At 45.4% G+C, this 20704-nt stretch overlaps 1 protein-coding gene across 1 annotated transcript in view; it reads right to left on the reverse strand.

Moving 5' to 3' along the window:
• The window catches only part of YJU2 (YJU2 splicing factor homolog), a 35393-nt gene extending 21174 nt beyond the window's left edge, over window positions 1–14219 (reverse strand). The window contains exons 1-3 of the mRNA XM_075352516.1: window positions 14108–14219; window positions 7158–7258; window positions 3531–3675 (exon numbers count right to left, since the gene is read on the reverse strand). Of these exons, the coding sequence (XP_075208631.1) occupies window positions 3531–3675; window positions 7158–7258; window positions 14108–14131 (270 nt within the window). The 5' untranslated portion in view covers window positions 14132–14219. The remainder of the gene's footprint in view (window positions 1–3530; window positions 3676–7157; window positions 7259–14107) is intronic.
• Between the last annotated feature and the right edge of the window lie 6485 nt (window positions 14220–20704).

Raw genomic sequence — 20704 nt, forward strand, 5'->3', positions numbered from 1 at the left:
CAGAAGGGTCCCTAGACGGTCTGATAAAAAAAGTGATAGCACCATGGTAGAAGCAGGCAGTAGCACTTGGCAGCAACATAGCTTGGTTTTCATATACACCCTCAAAGAACCAGCATTGTCTGCACTTTACTTTTTGGTGCCAGGAGACGGCACAATCGCCGAGACAGCAAGCAGATGAGCGCCAAGAGGAACTGGTTAGGAGCAGGCAGCAGCTGCCACACATCAACACCTCAAGGACTGCCACCGCAAGTCTCCTCAGCACAGTGTTCATAGACAACTAGAAGAGGTATGAAGAGCAGATCAGTCTGTGGCGCTGGCTGCCATAGAGGTACAGCCAGCTTCAGACTGCGAAAAAGGCCAGCAAAATGCACTTTACCACACCGCTCACTTTGCACAGTGACCCACCAGAAAAAAAAAAATACTGACAAGTATATATTTTTTTTTTTTTTACAAAAGGATGGATGACATATGGCACGATATGCCTATAGAGCAAAGCCTTAAGAGATTATCTGACATACTTCTCTTACAGATGGATTAGATACAGTGTGCAGATGTCTACGTTGACAAGGAGCCTAAAGCGGGCTTTACACTCTGCGATCTCGCTAGCGAGATTGCAAGCGATCGTACCCGCCCCCGTCGGTTGTGCGACATGGGCAAATCGCTGCTCGTTACACACAACCTCGCTTACCCCGTCACACGGACTTACCTGTCCTGCGACGTCGCTCTGGCCGGCGACCCGCCTACTTCCTAAGGGGGCGGTTTGTGTAGCGTCACAGCGACGTCACACGGCAGCCGTCCAATAGAAGCGGAGGGGCGGAGATGAGCGGCCGGAACATCCCGCCCACCTCCTTCCTTATTTCCGGTGGACGCAGGTAAGGAGATGTTCGTCGCTCCTGCGGTGTCACACACAGCGATGTGTGTTGCTGCAGGAACGACAAAACATCTCTAATTAGAAGAGAACGATTTTTTGTTTTAGGACGACCTCTCCGTGGCAAACGGTTTTGGCCGCTTTTACGATCGTTTTAGGTCGCACATAAGTCTCAGCCACTGCGACATCGTTAATGATGCCAGATGTGCGTCACAAACAACGTGACCCCAACGATAAATCATTAACAATATTGTAGCGTGTAAAGCCTGCTTAAAGGGAACCTGTCATCAGAAATTTTGCACTAAACCTAAAAAATTCCCCCTTTGCAGCTCCTGGGCTGCATTCTAGCAAGCTTCCTGTTTCTATTGTGCCTAATGTGCCCCCTTTCTGACCAAAATAAAGACTTTGTAAAGTGGTACCTTTTTGTATTCAGATCTTGATAATGGTACACGGGGGCGGGCTCTCTGGTGTCCGTTAGTCTGCCTCCCTGTTGCTTTAGGCCGTCCCCATCGCGCAATTTCAAAGAGGTGACGTGAGGTAAGCTGGCCAGTGCTTGCGCAGAACGATGGTGGAGGCGGTGGTGAAAGCGCGACCACGAGATTATGGGCGGGTACTTGCTGATGAAAGTCACAGCGCCGCCCATAATCTCGCGCATGCGCAACACGTCACCAGCGGTCACACTGCACATTGCAGTCCCGCGAGAGTGGCACGGCGCATGCGTGAGATTTTCAGAAAGGGGGCACATAAACAACAGGAACATTGCTAGAATGCAGCCCAGGAGCTGCAGAGGGGGAATCTTTTAGGTTTAGTGCAAAATTTCTGATGACAGGTTCCCTTTAAGGCTGGTTTCACACATCCGTTTTTTGCCATCAGGCACAATCCGTTGAAATGTGGATAAAACGGACCCAGTGCCGGATCAGTTTTATTCTCCATTGACTTGTATTAGCACCGGATTGTGCTGGATGGCCTTGCGTTGCATGCGGCGTCTGCCGGATCAGGCGAAATTTCTTCATCCGGCTGCCGAAAAGGACGCTATGGGGAGATAAGGTATGCACACCAGTGACTATGTAAGGGGAATACATGAAATAGCAGAAACTGTTGTGTGAATACTGACTTGAAAAATCCAATAGCTATATGCAAGAGTGAAAATGTGAAAAATGGAACCTGCATTACTGCCATGAACATATGAATCAAGAGAAATTTAGCTACTGAATTGATCAATGCAATAGAGCCCCAACACTACGCCAAAGTATTTCTCTACGTTGGGGTCCCTAGCTTGTGTGTGTCCTCTCATGCAGTTAAAAAACTTACCGTGTATGGGAAGATGAGACCTAGGCTATTTATGCGTATGATATGGATTGGCAATAGGTGTGGTTGGGGAGGGTTCACAAACGAAAAACTACTAACAAATAAGGAATAACGTTTGGAACACCATTCTAAGTCTGAACTGGGTGCAAAAACCTAAAAAACATCACTATGGGGAGATAAGGTATGCACACCAGTGACTATGTAAGGGGAATACATGGAATAGCAGAAACTGCTGTGTGAATACTGACTTGAAAAATCCAATAGCTATATGTAAGGGTGAAAATGTGAAAAATGGAATCTGCATTACTGCCATGAACATATGAATCAAGAGAAATTTAGCTACTGAATTGATCAATGCAATAGAGCCCCAACACTACGCCAAAGTATTTCTCTACGTTGGGGATTGATCAATTCAGTAGCTAAATTTCTCTTTATTCATATATTCATGGCAGTAATGCAGATTCCATTTTTCACATTTTCACGCTTACATATAGCTATTGGATTTTTCATGTCAGTATTCACACAGCAGTTTCTGCTATTCCATGTATTCCCCTTACATAGTCACTGGTGTGCATACCTTATCTCCCCATAGTGATGTTTTTTTAGGTTTTTGCACCCAGTTCGGACTTAGAATGGTGTTCCAAACGTTATGCCGAAAAGGACGCAGCATGGAACATTTTTTTGACAACGGCAAAAAAAAAACAAACAAAAAAACGGACCACGCCGGATCCAGCATGTTGTATAATGGAAGCTTATGGGCGCATATGACTGAATCCAATGACGGATTGCGTTTTTTTTAAACTGAGCATGCTCAGTATCACAACGGATCCGTTGAAAAACGGATGGAAAAAAACTGATGCGATGGATCCGTCGCATCAGTTTTTCTACCGGATTGTGCCTGATGGCAAAAAAACTGATGTGTGAAAGTAGCCTTAAGGCCACTTTACACACAGATAAATCTTTGGCAGATCTGTGGTTGCAGTGAAATCATGGACATATTGTTCCATTTGTACACAGCCACAAACCTGGCACTGATTGTCCACAATTTCACTGCAACTACAGATCTGCCAAAGATTTATCTCTGTGTGTAAAGTGGCCTTTAGTCAAAAGGTCTATTAGCGCTCTGAAAAGTCCTTTCTTAATGTTCCTCATTAGTACTTGCACAGAGGCAGAGCACATTAATGCATGGCCTGATATGTTTCAAGGAGCTTTTGGGATTGAGTAATAATGGGGCAAGCAGTGTAACCACTACAATGCTACTGCTTTCACATTTTACCCCATACCATTCGATTTGATTCTGAAATCAATGTAGGCTATGTTCACATCAGTCATGACTTTCTTCTGTCTTCCATACCTTAAAGGTGATTTCAGCCAAGCATCGTGTACATTTGATATAAAAACGAAAGATGGGGAGTCCCAAGTATTGCTCATTTTGAACGGTTTCCTTCCTGGCATTAAACTTTTTTCCTTTATATATGTACTCTCCACATGTTTTGCACCTAGAATAGAAGAAAGCAGATTTACAAATCATAAGACTGAATGGGATTTGTGGCACATATGAAACGACATTTATTATACACCATTTATAAAGGCGCACTGTTTTTGTACTAATAGGTAACGTGACTTCCACCCCCTTGTCCCTCAATGCTGCCCACATTGTGTGTAGCATGGTAATACACTGTTGTCACAGAGGCTGGTACTGAATGCACGGTCATGTTAATGGAACCAGCGTATGGCATAGCCATATGAGGCTAGTAGAAGATGGCGACAATGTGCAAACAAAGCACACTGTTAAGATGGATGTGGCATTTACAATGAGCAGTTAGGAGTGCGCTGGCTTATGTGTACAGAGAAAACATGCTTACTACCAATAGACCCTCACAGACAGGAGAGATTTCCAATAATTTCTGGCTGCCGTCCATGATCTATTGGAACGTTGGTCCGGCTAGTAAACATAGGAGACATAGCACAACTACAGCGATGGAATAATACCACATGCTACGGAGTCATACTACGGCTACGTGCCCACGCTGAGCTGTTCATGTGGCAGATTCTCCGCAGTATAGGTACCTTCGATTACTTGCTTTTTATTTTCACATTTATTTTCTTCGCCTTTTTATTGCTTTGTTTCTGATACTTCCTGGTATTTGGCTTTGATAAAACCTTATTGACAAAGTTGTCTGTGTATTACATGCATTTTTACTGTATTTGTGCTGTAGAAATGCACTAAAAAACACGTTCTTTTTTTATCTGCGGATTTTCAGCACATCATTCAAGTCTATAGGTAAAATTCTGAAGTATAATGCATATGTACAGGAGGAGATATTTAGGCTGCTTTCACACCTCCGGTTTCTGCAATGCGGCACAATCCGGCACTTTGCAGGAAAATCGCAACCTTTTTTTTGCTGCCGGTTGCGATTTTCCTGCATAGACTTTAATTAGTGCCGCATTGTGCCGCATGGCCTTGCGTTCCATCCGGTTTTTGCCGCATGCGGCAGATTTAGACGATGCGGCGGCCGGATGGAACGTTGCCTGGCACGTTTTTTCGTGCGGCAAAAAAAAAAAAAACGCATCGCGCCGCATTCGGCCGATGCGGCGCATTTTTCAATGCATGCCTATGGCGGCGCGATGCGGCAATAACCGCATCCGGCCGCCGCATGCGGTTTTTGCCACTGCGCATGCTCAGTAGCATGCCGCAAGCGGCAAAAACCGGACGGGCCGCAAAGGAAAAACTTATGCAAAGGATGCGGTGTTTTCACCGCATCCGTTGCATAGCTTGCACAGCCGGATTGAGCCGCAGAGCTCAAGCCGGATGTGTGAAAGCAGCCTAAAGGGAACCTGTCCGGTGTAATATACAGTGAGAACCACGAGCAGTTCTGGGTGCATATTGCTAATCCCTGCCTAATTGTCCCTGTATATACTAGCATAGATAAAGAGATCTTTAGAAAAAGGATTTCTGAACACCCTTCATTATATGCTAATGAGGCCAGCAACTAGTCACAAGGGCATTAGTTTCCCTGGCTAGTCGGGCCCCCGCAGCATGTTAGCACGCCCCTGTGGGCGTGCTAACATGATAATGAATACACAGCATCAGAGGATGGATGCGCTGACCCCTGCTGCCACCGCGTCCGATGCTGGTTTTTGTCTCAGTGCGCATGATCAGAAGTCCCTGGACTTCCGGTCATGCGCACTATGAAGCCAGGTGTATGCGTCCCGGCTTCAAACTGATGTTTTGCGCATGACCGGTGGTGCCAGGGACTTCTGATAATGCGCCCTGACCCTATGCCCAGCGTTCTGAGGCGGTGCACAAGACACAGGTACGCACATCACTGCCAATGATCACGCTGGGCAGTGTGCTTTGAATACCATGTTAGTACGCGCCTGTGGGAATGCTAAGAGGGTGGAATGAGCGCAGGAACTAACACCCTTGCGACTAGTCCCTGCGCTCATTAGCATATCAGAGGATCTTTAGATATACTTTTTCTAAATATCCGTTTATGTGCGCTACTAGATACAGGGACCGTTAGGCAGGGATTAGCAATATGCACCCAGAACTGCTCGTGGCTCTGGGTGCATATTGGACCTGACAGGTTCCTTTTAAGATGTTAAAGCTTAAATTAAAAACAAAAACAAACATATTGCTGATAAAAAGTGCAGTGGACATAAGATTTATAGAAATCCTACATTTTACTTGTACTGTAAGATGTTTTTTTGTGCCTGAAAATGCACCACATACTCATGGTGGGAACCAGGACAAAGGTTCCTTCACACTGCGTCTCAAGTGTGCGCTTCAAGTCTCCCTTGGATAATCACATTTAACAAACACCACTACGGGGCTATACACATCAGATTATCATACATGTGATGTACACAATAAAAATGGCTGCTGTGCAATGATAGATATCTCCCATAGGCTTCCGATTGCATACTGTACTATTATGTACAGTAAAAAAATGGAAACTGCAATATATTCTGGACAGATAGACACTTTTTTGTGCTATGGCAGCTGAATGGGGGCCTATAGATTCATGAAACCCCTCTGCAACCCTATCATGTAAAAATGACATCATTTGTTGGGTGTATGAAGCGGACTCTTGAACTGCTTGGCTCCTATTCACTTAAATTGATGCTGAGACTTCGGTGCACAGCAGATGGATGGGTGTCTCCGTTCTCCGGGACCGGCGCCTCCCCTTTCGGCCATCTTGGTCTTCCTTATTCTGAAGCCGCGGTGCATGACGCATAAACACGCAGCAGCATTGAGGTCATGCGCAGGCACACTACAGTACTTTGATCTGCCTTGCTCAGGGCAGATCAAAGTGCGCCTGCGCAGGACCTCAATGCCAGCGAGTGTGTATGACGTAGATGCGTCATGCACCGCGGCTTCAGAATAAGGAAGACCAAGATGGCCGAAAAAGGAGGCACCACCTATCCAACCGTTGTGCACCGGAGCGACCTTCTAGGTGAGTATTATAGTGTTTTTTTAGGTTATACCCCGCGGCCTGGGCTCTTATATACAGCATGTTAGAATGCTGTATATAAGAGATCACTGGTGGTGGTGACCGCAGCTTATAGGGCAAAAAAGTGGTGACAGGTTCCCTTTAAAATCAGCGGCAAGAGGCATAGGCAATTAAAGCAAAAAAATTGCTTTAAAATCTGCACAATTTGGACAGATTTTCCTCTGTGGCTTTTCTCAGAATCACTGTGAAAAAAAGCACCAATTCCCATCCATGTGAATGCAACCCTGTGACCACTGTACACCCTGAGGAGGAAACACTAGGCAGTACGTAGAATACATGCCTAGAGTGTTACTTAGTATAGGGTGACAAATTAGACAGAAAGCTTCTACCATAGTGGATAGTGACAAAGGGCGAGTGCGCAATGGCAGCCCTAGAGAAAACTACAGACACAACACTGCCTATGCAATAGGTGACAAGGTTACATGCTCACCTAGCCACAAGCTACAGCCTGTATGAAGACTCACCTCATATTGAACGGAGCCATCAGACGTACCACATACTGACGGTCTTTAGGAAGCTTTAATTTAGGGATTTTAGAGGGATCAAAATCTGGTGGATAGTATTTCTAAAGATGAAAAACAAGAGAAATGCAAAAGTTATTTTCTATTCTTTACGTCCAGTATTTGATATTTGTGAACATAACTGAAATGTGATTGCTGTACTTTGACTGGTAGTGCCTCAACTCTGGGATCAGTCATTGATGGAGAAAAGACTCTCAAATAGAAAAGCAACAAGAAGAGAAAAAAAAAACAAACAAAACTGCACCCTATGCGTACTGAAAAGAATGTATGGTCTTAACGCCCTCCCCCGCAAAAAAAAGGTAAAAGAAAAAAAAGAAGAAAATGTAAAAGAAAAAAAACCCCCATAAAAATAACAAAGTAGCGTTCATTCTTCCCTACTGACTTATGGCTAACATATGGATACAGCAATTTTTGCCTCAAAAAATACCAATAGCAGCTTTTATCCAAAAAAGCTAAGGTGCCCTATCTAATCCCCTAGACCAGTGATGGCGAACCTATGGCACGCGTGCCAGACAGGGCACGCAGAGCTCTTTTTGCTGGCACGCGCGCTGTTGCCACACTGCGCCACTTTGAACTGTCGGTGTGATCGCGCCAGCAGCTCAAAGTGGTGTTTAGCAGAGGAGACCTTTATCCTCGCTCTGACACGCCTCCTCTCCTGGGCTGCAGGCCTGTTGCCTAGGAGACGGAGGAGCGTCAGTAGGCGGCGCCGGCGTCTTGTGGCCGCGCGGGAACTGAAGTGACTGAGGACGAGGCAGCGGAGGAGTGGGGGCTAGAAGGTGAGTTTTTTTTTTTTTTATATTTTTAAGCTCTGTGTGGCTGTGCCAAGGTGTGGGGGGAGAGAGCCAGCACGGGGCAAACATGGGGAGCACGGGGCAAACATGGGGAGCACGGGGCAAACATGGGGAGCACGGGGCAAACATGGGGAGCACGGGGCATACAAACACAGAGCACGGGGCATACAAACACAGAGCACGGGGCATACAAACACAGAGCACGGGGCATACAAACACAGAGCACGGGGCATACAAACACAGAGCACGGGGCATACAAACACAGAGCACGGGGCATACAAACACAGAGCACGGGGCATACAAACACAGAGCACGGGGCATACAAACACAGAGCACGGGGCATACAAACACAGAGCACGGGGCATACAAACAGAGCACGGGGCATACAAACAGAGCACGGGGCATACAAACAGAGCACGGGGCATACAAACAGAGCACGGGGCATACAAACAGAGCACGGGGCATACAAACAGAGCACGGGGCATACAAACAGAGCACGGGGCATACAAACAGAGCACGGGGCATACAAACAGAGCACGAGGAATACAAAGCACGAGGAATACAAAGCACGAGGAAAACATGGAGAGCACAGGGCATACAGAGCATGGGGAAAACATGGAGAGCACGGGGCAAACATGGCTGCAAGGATGGGGGAAACGTGCAAGGATGGGGGTAAACATGACTGCAAGGATGGGGGTAAACATGACTGCAAGGATGGGGGTAAACATGACTGCAAGGATGGGGGTAAACATGACTGCAAGGATGGGGGAAACATGCAAGGATGGGGGTAAACATGACTGCAAGGATGGGGGTAAACATGACTGCAAGGATGGGGGTAAACATGACTGCAAGGATGGGGGTAAACATGACTGCAAGGATGGGGGTAAACATGACTGCAAGGATGGGGGTAAACATGACTGCAAGGATGGGGGTAAACATGCAAGGATGGGGGAAAACATGCCAGGATGGGGTACATTTAGCAGGAAGGGAAACATGCCAGGAAGGGGTACATTTACCAGTATGGGGGATACATTTACCAGGATGGGGGGATACATGAAAGGATGGGGGGGAAACATGAAAGGAAGAGGGTACATGAACATGCCAGGATGAGGAAAAATGCCAGGATGGGGAACATTTACCAGGAAAGAGGACATTTACCAGGATAAGGGAACATGCCTGGATGAGGTACATTTACCAGGATGGGGTCATTTAACAGAATGGGGGAACATGCCAGGATGGGATACATTTACAATGATGGGGTACATTTACCAGGATGGGGTACATTTACCAGGAATGGGGTACATTTACCAGGATGGGGCCATGATGTAGACAAATATACCAGAATGTAGGAAATATATACAGTTAGGTCCAGAAATATTTGGACAGTGACACAATTTTCGCGAGTTGGGCTCTGCATGCCACCACATTGGATTTGAAATGAAACCTCTACAACAGAATTCAAGTGCAGATTGTAACGTTTAATTTGAAGGTTTGAACAAAAATATCTGATAGAAATTGTAGGAATTGTACACATTTCTTTACAAACACTCCACATTTTAGGAGGTCAAAAGTAATTGGACAAATAAACCAAACCCAAACAAAATATTTTTATTTTCAATATTTTGTTGCGAATCCTTTGGAGGCAATCACTGCCTTAAGTCTGGAACCCATGGACATCACCAAACGCTGGGTTTCCTCCTTCTTAATGCTTTGCCAGGCCTTTACAGCCGCAGCCTTCAGGTCTTGCTTGTTTGTGGGTCTTTCCGTCTTAAGTCTGGATTTGAGCAAGTGAAATGCATGCTCAATTGGGTTAAGATCTGGTGATTAACTTGGCCATTGCAGAATGTTCCACTTTTTTGCACTCATGAACTCCTGGGTAGCTTTGGCTGTATGCTTGGGGTCATTGTCCATCTGTACTATGAAGCGCCATCCGATCAACTTTGCGGCATTTGGCTGAATCTGGGCTGAAAGTATATCCCGGTACACTTCAGAATTCATCCGGCTACTCTTGTCTGCTGTTATGTCATCAATAAACACAAGTGACCCAGTGCCATTGAAAGCCATGCATGCCCATGCCATCACGTTGCCTCCACCATGTTTTACAGAGGATGTGGTGTGCCTTGGATCATGTGCCGTTCCCTTTCTTCTCCAAACTTTTTTCTTCCCATCATTCTGGTACAGGTTGATCTTTGTCTCATCTGTCCATAGAATACTTTTCCAGAACTGAGCTGGCTTCATGAGGTGTTTTTCAGCAAATTTAACTCTGGCCTGTCTATTTTTGGAATTGATGAATGGTTTGCATCTAGATGTGAACCCTTTGTATTTACTTTCATGGAGTCTTCTCTTTACTGTTGACTTAGAGACAGATACACCTACTTCACTGAGAGTGTTCTGGACTTCAGTTGATGTTGTGAATGGGCTCTTCTTCACTAAAGAAAGTATGCGGCGATCATCCACCACTGTTGTCATCCGTGGACGCCCAGGCCTTTTTGAGTTCCCAAGCTCACCAGTCAATTCCTTTTTTCTCAGAATGTACCCGACTGTTGATTTTGCTACTCCAAGCATGTCTGCTATCTCTCTGATGGATTTGTTTTCTTTTTTTTCAGCCTCAGGATGTTCTGCTTCACCTCAATTGAGAGTTCCTTAGACCGCATGTTGTCTGGTCACAGCAACAGCTTCCAAATGCAAAACCACACACCTGTAATCAACCCCAGACCTTTTAACTACTTCATTGATTACAGGTTAACGAGGGAGACGCCTTCAGAGTTAATTGCAGCCCTTAGAGTCCCTTGTCCAATTACTTTTGGTCCCTTGAAAAAGAGGAGGCTATGCATTACAGAGCTATGATTCCTAAACCCTTTCTCCGATTTGGATGTGAAAACGCTCATATTGCAGCTGGGAGTGTGCACTTTTAGCCCATATTATATATATAATTGTATTTCTGAACATGTTTTTGTAAACAGCTAAAATAACAAAACTTGTGTCACTGTCCAAATATTTCTGGCCCTGACTGTATCAGGATGGGGGACATGTTTACCAGGAAGTGGCCAGGAAGGGGGACAGAACTACACAATGAAAGGGGAGGGTTGCAACTCGTACGTCTTTATGGGATTTCAAGATGTTCAGACTTTGAAATGTTTATGTGGATTACAGGGTGACATCTGATTGCATTCCAGGCTAAAATCTCTGTCTAATATGCTGCATTTTTTTCCAGAAAGATCAATCCAACTGCTGTGTCTGGAAAGGGCTCAGCTTCAATGTGTGGTAATGCATGAGCGTGATGCCCCCTGCTGAAGAGAAGAGAAGACTGCAAAGGTAAGGTTAAAATCAACTATTTACATAATAGGATTGGTTGGCACTTCGGAAAAAAAATGGGTTTAGGGCTACAGTTTGGGCACTCGGCCTGTAAAGGGTTCGCCATGACTGCCCTAGACCAAGGACGGGCAAAGTGCGGCCCTCCACCACACCTGACCCTTTGGCTGCTCCAGTCTGGCCCACAGACAGACACAGCCAAAAAGCTGAAACCAGTGGCCCGCAGGTTGCACCATATCTTCCAATGTCCACGTCCTGATATCGCCACTATTCTCAGGATGCAGATAGCAGTAAATACATTGGTGGAGGACAGAGCTGCCGTCAGCTCCGTCCTTTACCAATCACCATCTGCGACTGGCCCAGTAGACGCAATGTGTCTCAGGATGCTGTTAGTGCACTGGAGACCAGAGCAGAGCGCAACGACGGGGAATGGGAGGGAGGAACGTATGTGGTGTTTATTTTTTTTCCTTCTATCTGAGATGTGTGGCTGTGTATAAAAGGGCTAAGTGGGGGCTCCCACTATATATATATATATAGGAGGCTAGGTGGGGGCTCCCACTATATATAGGAGGCTAGGTGGGGGCTCCCACTATATATAGGAGGCTAGGTGGGGGCTCCCACTATATATAGGAGGCTAGGTGGGGGCTCCTACTATATATATAGGAGGCTAGGTGGGGGCTCCTACTATATATATAGGAGGCTAGGTGGGGGCTCCTACTATATATATAGGAGGCTAGGTGGGGGCTCCTACTATATATAGGAGGCTAGGTGGGGGCTCCTACTATATATAGGAGGCTAGGTGGGGGCTCCTACTATATACAGGAGGCTAGGTGGGGGCTCCTACTATATATAGGAGGCTAGGTGGGGGCTCCTACTATATATATAGGAGGCTAGGTGGGGGCTCCTACTATATATATAGGAGGCTAGGTGGGGGCTCCCACTATATATAGGAGGCTAGGTGGGGGCTCCCACTATATATAGGAGGCTAGGTGGGGGCTCCCACTATATATAGGAGGCTAGGTGGGGGCTCCCACTATATATAGGAGGCTAGGTGGGGGCTCCCACTATATATAGGAGGCTAGGTGGGGGCTCCCACTATATATATGAATGAACGAAAAAAGTCTTCAGCTCACCTGCTGCCCGGACTGCTCAGCCTTGCGGGTGCCAGGATCCCACGGTCTATCCTGACCGGTAGCAGAGATGTGGGAAGGAGAGGGAGAGGGAGTGATCCAGCACAATTCCTCCTTGGTTTAAAACATTTAGGATCTTTATTGAAACTTCTTTAAAAACATGGTGAAGACCGAAAATAAACTTGCATAGTAAAGGCGCAATTCATGAGGGCTTAACGCGTTTCGGACTGAAAATAAAACCAACTAGTCCTTAGTCATAAGTGTCATAAGCTAAGCCCTCATGAATTGCGCCTTTACTATGCAAGTTTATTTTCGGTCTTCACCATGTTTTTAAAGAAGTTTCAATAAAGATCCTAAATGTTTTAAACCAAGGAGGAATTGTGCTGGATCACTCCCTCTCCCTCTCCTTCCCACAGCTCCCACTATATATAGGCGGCTAGGTGGGGGCTCCCACTATATATAGGAGGCTAGGTGGGGGCTCCCACTATATATAGGAGGCTAGGTGGGGGCTCCCACTATATATAGGAGGCTAGGTGGGGGCTCCCGCTCTATATAGGAGGCTGGGTGGGGGCTCATGCTCTATATAGGAGGCTGGGTGGGGGCTCATGCTCTATATAGGAGGCTGGGTGGGGGCTCATGCTCTATATAGGAGGCTGGGTGGGGGCTCATGCTCTATATAGGAGGCTGGGTGGGGGCTCATGCTATATATTAGGATCGGATCAGCAGACATGTACATGGTTACCAGGGTGACATGACCTAGGATGCATTTATATGTCCAAGATCGTGAAGAAGTCCCTTGGTCTCTCATGTGGCCCCTTGAGAAAATTAATTGTCCACCCCTGCACTCCACAGGTCATATAGGTTGGTAGTCCACACATATGAGGGGGTTTAGTATATAAAAAAAAGTTTCAGATCACTACATAACTTTGAGGAGAAATGTATGTACTTTTTCTGCTGGCCTCTATATTTTCTTAAAAACGAAAAACAAATTGCCAGGACTTAGCAGGCCGGGGGCTTTATCATTTTGTGGTGCACTAAACTGTAATAGTCATGTTGCCCTCTTTACTTCGGTTATCTGATTTTAGGGGCGTACTAACATTACAATATGGGCGACTAGCCAGGGGAACCCAGGGGACTAGTCCTCGTGCTCATTAGCATACGATATAAGATCTTTAGAAATCCTTTTTCTATAGGTCTCTTTCTCTATACTAGTGTATACAGGGACAGGCAGGCAGGGATTAGCAATATACACCAGAACTGCTCGTGGTCCAGGGGGCATATTAGACCTGACAGGTTCCCTTTAAGACGCATAATTCAGCTGCCAAGCGCCAGAAACCTGCTACAGTGAGGGCCTGAAGCACAGCTAGGAGTTTTGCCAAATATGGCTACAATGTAAGCTGTTCTACACCACAATTCTGCAAATGGTGCTGCAGGAGCCGCCGTGTGAGAGGAGAGCTATGTGAGAGACAAGCCAGTGTGTGAACAGTTTCCTCAGAACCAAAATAAAACAGGAAGAGGGGCTGAGGTGTCAGTGCTGGGATTCTACGGGGTCTGCTCATTTCACTGCAGGGGCTTCTTCCGGAAGTGTCATTTCCACAGACTGGAGAGAGGCCCTGCAATGTCTGTGCCGGCGGCTGCGCAGTACGGACTACAAACTTACATTGAGAACTTTACGCTCCGACATTCTCGCTCCTGAAGATTTCCTTGGTCGCTCGGAAACCGCGCTACAGTCCTCCTTCGTTCGTCGCACACAATACGCGTCACAGTCCTCTTTCCTCTTTGTCGCACGCAAACGCGTCACAGTCTTTTACGTGATCACGTCCCTTGGATTAAGAGCGGTGAAACCACAAACCTCTCACTGTGTCTTCAATTACGCCAACAGCGGCGGCCATTTTGTTGTAGATTCTGCCAACTGTGTCCTCCGTGGATCACGTGTTCAGTAGACTTCTTAACTCCTTACCACCCAGCACAGGAAACAGCTTCATTTTCGTTTTTGCATTCGGGGTTTTAAAAACCATAACTTTTTTTTTGGTTTGTTTTAACCCCTTACTGACAGGAGCAATTTTTTGCTTAATGATGAAGCCCTATTTTTCAATTCTGCCATGCTTTCACTGCCCACTACTAGCACTCTCATGGACATATATGTTTTTGTATAAGTATTTGTGCTCAGGTTCTTCCCCCCAATATCTCCATGTTGATGCTCCATCATTTCCCTAGTAGGTGCTCACATAGAGGGGCTTCTTCTTCCCTCCATGTTTGCAGTCGCATTTCTCTCCCATCTTCCGTATAATCGCTGTCGCCATTTATATAGCACATTTATATTATTTTATTGTAATTATTGTCCCTTCTTCCTATCTGGTATAATGTTAGTTATTTTATGATAAATTGGATCTTTGTGGTGTGAAATATAATTATAGGGGCCATTCAATCTAGTGGAGGCGTGTAGTTATAACATTTCCCACTTGTCTACTTTACACAATCACAATTTTTGATCAAATCACATAATTTTTTCGTTAGGAAGTTAGAAGGGGTCAAAGGTCATCAGCAATTTCATTTTTCCAATAACATTTACAAAATCATTTTTTTAGGTACCAAATCACATTTGAAGTGACTTTGAGAGGCCTAGGTGACAGAAAATACCCAAAAGTGACCCCATTATAAAAACGACACCCCTCACACTGCTCAAAACCACATCCAAGAAGTTTATTAACCCTTCAGGTGTTTCACCAAAGCAATGCGTAAGGAAAAAGTGAAAATTTTACTTTTTCCCACAAAAATGTTACTTTATCCCAAATTTGTCATTTCACAAGGATATCAGAAAAAAATGCACCATAAAATTTGTTGTACAATTTCTCCTGAGTACAGGGATACCCCTTATGTGGTGGAAACCTACTGTTTGGGCTCACAGCCGGGCTCGGAAGGGAAGGAGCGCCATTTGACTTTTGGACTGCAAAATTGGCTAGAATAAATAGCAGACACCATGTCACGGTTGTAGAGCCCCTCGTGCGTAAACAGTGGAACTCCCCACGTGATGCCATTTTCGAAACTACACGCCTCAAGAAATTTATCTAAAGGTGTGGTGAGCTTCACAGAATTTTAGATCATTGAGCCACAAAAATGTAGCTTTACCCCCCAATTTTTACCACTACCCCATGTGTGGTCAAAAACTACTTTTTCAAGGCCGGTTTCAGACGTCCGTATTTAATCAGGTACCAATCACATGCATGGTTATGGTCACACGTGTGTCATACGTGTGTCAAGTGTGATATCCGTGTTTGCATACGTGTGACAGGTACCGGAGAAAACACGGGTCTGTGAAATAAAAAGATTTTCCATATTTACCTGCTTTCTTCGGCTCTGCTGCCTCCCGCTCCTGACTGCCGCTCATTATATTCATCGATTATTCACCGCACTCAGGACCTGGAAGCCGGAGCAGCGCTGGGGACATTGCTGGATACAGCACTGCCGAGGACAGCATCACGGGGACAGGTGAGTATTCTGCAAGCACAGTGACATCAAGGAGGTCATTGGAGTTCCCGATGAACTCTGATGACATCCTGATGACACCCGCGATACAGCTTCACGGGTTCAACAGAGTTCATTGGGAACTGTGATGAGTCCCCGATGCTGTCCCCGCGATGTTCCGTCTTCCAGGTCCTCACTACACACATACACACACATGGATACACCGAACACATACACACACATAGCGCACATGCATGTATAAACTGAACACACACCCACTGCTGTATACTCACCCAGAGATCGCGGTCACTGAAGTCCCCAGTGCTGCTGCTGCTTCCAGCTCCACAGGGCACTGAATATTCAGTGAGTATAATGAGCGGCGATAAGGAGCGGGAGGCAGCAGAGCCAGAGATAGCATCGCTAGATACAGGTAAATATAGAAAATCTTTTTATTAAAAAGACCCGTGTTTTCTCCCATGAGGCTGTACAATACTGCTTAGCCACATGGCTAGACTCAAAAGGGTAGGAGTGTTATTTGTCTCTTGGAGCACAGATTTTCCTAGAATAGTTTGTAGATTCCATATACAGAGCCCCTTAGAGCAGAGGTTCCCAACTCCAGTCCTCAAGGCACACCAACAGTGCATGTTTTCAGGATTTCTTTAGCATTGCATGGGTGTTGGATTCAGCACCTTTGCAGGTGATTAAGTTATCACCTGTGCAATACTAAGGAAATCCTGAAAACATGCACTGTTGGTGTGCTTTGAGGACTGGAGTTGGGAACCTCTGCCTTAGAGTATGTGCACATGTTAAGGACCCGCTGTATCCTGGAGTCGGCGGGTCCTCACCTACGGGGCTGAGAGTCTCCTCCGCAGGAGACCTACTCGTGCCTATGGTCCGGGTATAGGCAGTTGCAGTCTCCCCTCGCTGTGTTCTGCCTGCGGAGACCGCTTGTGCTTGTACTGTACGACGCTGCATTTTGGACGCAGCTGAAAAACGCTGCGTCCAAACGCTGTGAACCCTGATTGTGGGCACGCAGCCTAATCCCCCCCCCTCCCTTCTCAAGTGTCCCCATTTTGGAAATTACACAACTCTGGGAATTACAGGTGTAGTGACAATTTTGACTCCATATTTTTTTTTTTCCAGAAACAAGCAGCAATGGATGCAGTTATGTGAAAATTGAAAATCTGCTATTGTAGTGCAGTATACATTGTGCATATTTAGGGCCTCGGAGAAAGCACCCCCTGAAGTAAATGGCTCACAACAATGCCAAACATGTGAACCCTAAATGTGGATTAGGCACATAGTGGGGCTCAGGGGGAGGCATTTTGTGAGTGCCAAATTCACTGGATTTCTTTTGGGGGGAGCCATTTTGCTTTTCCAATGACTTTTTTTTCTAACAGTAATGTGAAAACCCCCAATATTTCCATAAACAGATGACAGACATGAGTGAGGATTTGCTTTTTTGGGGATTAAGTTGAAGCTTTTATTGGGAACATTTTACATAAAATTCAGGTTCACATTTAACCTGTGATCTACCTGGAGCACTTATTTTGTGGCTTCCACCTAAATCTCTGAATGACGTGATTCACAATAAACCCTCGACGGAGCCATTCACTGTAATGAGGCTGCAAAGTTACTCAGGACTCAGTCTGCCCTCTGTTCAGCTGTATCCATTTCAGAAGTGCACAATACTGTGGTCAATCGCGCTATTATGCACCACAGAAAACATGGATATTGCCGCATCATAAGATAGACCGAGTTCAAAGCAACTTCCACTGCCTCATTATAGGGAAATTTCCATCGAAGTTCATGTCGAGAATCACGCATTTCGGAAAAGTACACATAAACCTTGGTGTAAGTCCTCATCATAGAGCGCAGGATGAATGTGAGCAGAGCCCTTCTGCGATCTTTGGAGGCAGAATGAACAAATCAACAGCAGGGCAAGATTAGCTATGTATACCATTCATTGTGTGGTATAGGTGATAAGATGGCTTTATTCTTAAGGTCCAGTCACACTAAGCAACTTACCAGCGATCCCAACAACGATAGGGATCGCTGGTAAGTTGCTAGGAGGTTGCTGGTGAGCTGTCACACTGCGACGCTCCAGCGATCCCACCAGCAACCTGACCTGGCAGGGATCGCTGGAGCGTGGCTACACGAGTTGCTGGTGAGCTCACCAGCAACCAGTGACCAGCCCCCAGTCTCCTAGTTACAGCACACATCAGGTTAATTAACCCGATGTGTGCTGCAGCTAAATGTGCACAGAGCAGGGAGCAGAGCACACTGAGCGCTGGCTCCTTGCTCTCCTACTTACAGCACACATCGGGTTAATTGCCTGATGTGTGCTGCAGCTAAATGTGCACAGAGCAGGGAGCAGCGCACACTGCTTAGTGCTGGCTCCTTGCTCTCCTAGTTACAGCACACATCGGGTTAATTGCCTGATGTGTGCTGCAGCTACATGTGCACAGAGCAGGAGCCGGCAGCACAGGCAGTGAGAGCGGAGGAGGCTGGTATCAAAGGTAAATATCGGGTAACCAAGGACAGGGCTTCTTGGTTACCCGATGTTTACATTAGTTACCAGCCTCAGCAGAAGCTGGCTCCCTGCTCACTGCACATTAGTTGTTGCTGTCTCGCTGTCACACACAGCGATCTGTGCTTCACAGCGGGACAGCAACAACTAAAAAATGGCCCAGGACATTCAGCAACAACCAACGACCTCACAGCAGGGGCCAGGTTGTTGCTGGATGTCACACACAGCAACATCGCTAGCAACGTCACAAAAGTTGTTTGTTACCAGCGATGTTGCTAGCGATGTTGCTTAGTGTGACGGGGCCTTTAGGGTTACTACGATTACTGTGATACCAGGTTTATATAACTTTTTTTTTTACATTTGGCTACTGTCACACATTAAAAAAAAAATTAAAAAAATAGCGTTTTTAAAGTTTAAACTGTATTGCCATATTTTGAGGTACATTTTTTCTATATTTCTGCTGAAAGAGTTATGTTTTTTTTTTGAGCGATGAGTTGAAGTTCTGTTTTTGCACCATTTTTGGGCATAACATTTTTTGATCGCATTCTATTCTGATTTTTGATAAACAGAAGCCAGCAATTCAGTATTTTTTTTTTCATTCGTTCATTCTGTGGTAAAATTACCACTTTGTTTTTTTATGTTTTGTAGCTTTCTTTTTGCCATAAAATCAATGTTGTACCTGGACTGCTCTCCTCAGCAGTCTCCTTGTACTGAATGCCTCTTGATTATTTCAGCTAATCCAGTGAGGAATCAAAACCTGGATTGAATGTGGAGAAGGGAGCAACCAGTCCCACTGCCATTCCAACTGATTACTGCAGGAAAACCAGAGCCCAAAATTACACTGAAATAAACAGGCTTCAGTCACTAACTTATTGCTGAGCCAGATATAACTTTCCCAACTTTTCCCAGCCCATTTGCATGGGCCGACCGCTCCACAATCAATACATGGAGACATATGAAATGAACCGAGGGGAAACATACCTGTTCTCTAGTACTTTAGTACTTCTCCCCTTGGCATCTCACAACATATACATAATATATTTTATTTATATTTATATATATATATATATATATATATATATATTTATATATATATATATATATATATATATATATATATATATATATATAGATATATAGATATGGTAAAGTAAGTGGTGTCAATCAAAATTACTATTTGTTCAGCAATAAAAAAAACCTTCAGTTATGGCTCATTGAAAAACAAGAGACAAATTATAGCACAAAAATGGTGGGAAGGGGTTAATGCTTTCACAATTTTAAGTGTAATATACCAGGAGCTGCTAAGTCTTTGGTTTTGTGATTTTTTTTGTTTCTATGGTAACGAATGTTACATCACATGAAAGCCTTGTGTGTTTAATTTATGTTTGACTGAGAAAGATATTTATGGTGATATGTCACAGACATTGGGGGGGGGATCAATGCCCTTCATATTCCACAGTTAAATAGCAGACACCATGGGGATTTCCCGTGAACATGTTTGTGTCATTATCCATGAAAATTTGGACATGAGGAAGCTATCTGCAAAGTGGGTCCCCAAATGTTTGAGAACAGATCAGAGAAGCATGCGAGTGAAAACTTCCCAGTCCATTTGTCAGCATTTCCAGACTGATAAGAACTTCCTGGATCGACTGGTCACTATGGATGAGACCTGGATTTATTTGTATGACCCTGATAACAAGGAGCAGCCAAAAGAGTGGAGGCACAGTGGTTCTCCTCATCCAAAAAAGTTCAGGGTGCAAAAATCAGCCACTAAGGTGATGGCGTCTGTGTTCTGGGATAAGGAGGGAGTGCTGCTAGTGGACTACCTTCAAAAGGGTTCCATTATCAATGCAAGGTATTACATTGAACTTTTTGACCAACTGAAGGCAGCTCTGAAGGCCAAAAGGCGCAGCAAGCTATCCAAAGGACTCATATTCCTGCAAGACAACGCCTCTGCTATCACTGCACAAGCGACCACGGCAAAACTGGTAGCGTTGACCACCCACCTTATTCACCAGATCTAGCTCCCTCTGACTATCATCTGTTTCCAAACCTGAAGAAACAAACACCTCAAGGACAGCAAATTTCACACCATTTCTGACGCCATGGCTGCTACGGATGCCTGGTTTGAGGCACACCTAAAATCCTTCTTTTTGCTAGGCTTACAGAACTTGGAATACCGATGTAAGAAGTGTGTTGACATCGGTGGAGAGTATATGGAATAGAGGTAAAGTATCATCATCCTATCTCGTTTGTTTCTGG

Source organism: Anomaloglossus baeobatrachus, chromosome 1, assembly GCF_048569485.1.
Source record: "Anomaloglossus baeobatrachus isolate aAnoBae1 chromosome 1, aAnoBae1.hap1, whole genome shotgun sequence".
Lineage (NCBI taxonomy): Eukaryota > Metazoa > Chordata > Amphibia > Anura > Aromobatidae > Anomaloglossus > Anomaloglossus baeobatrachus.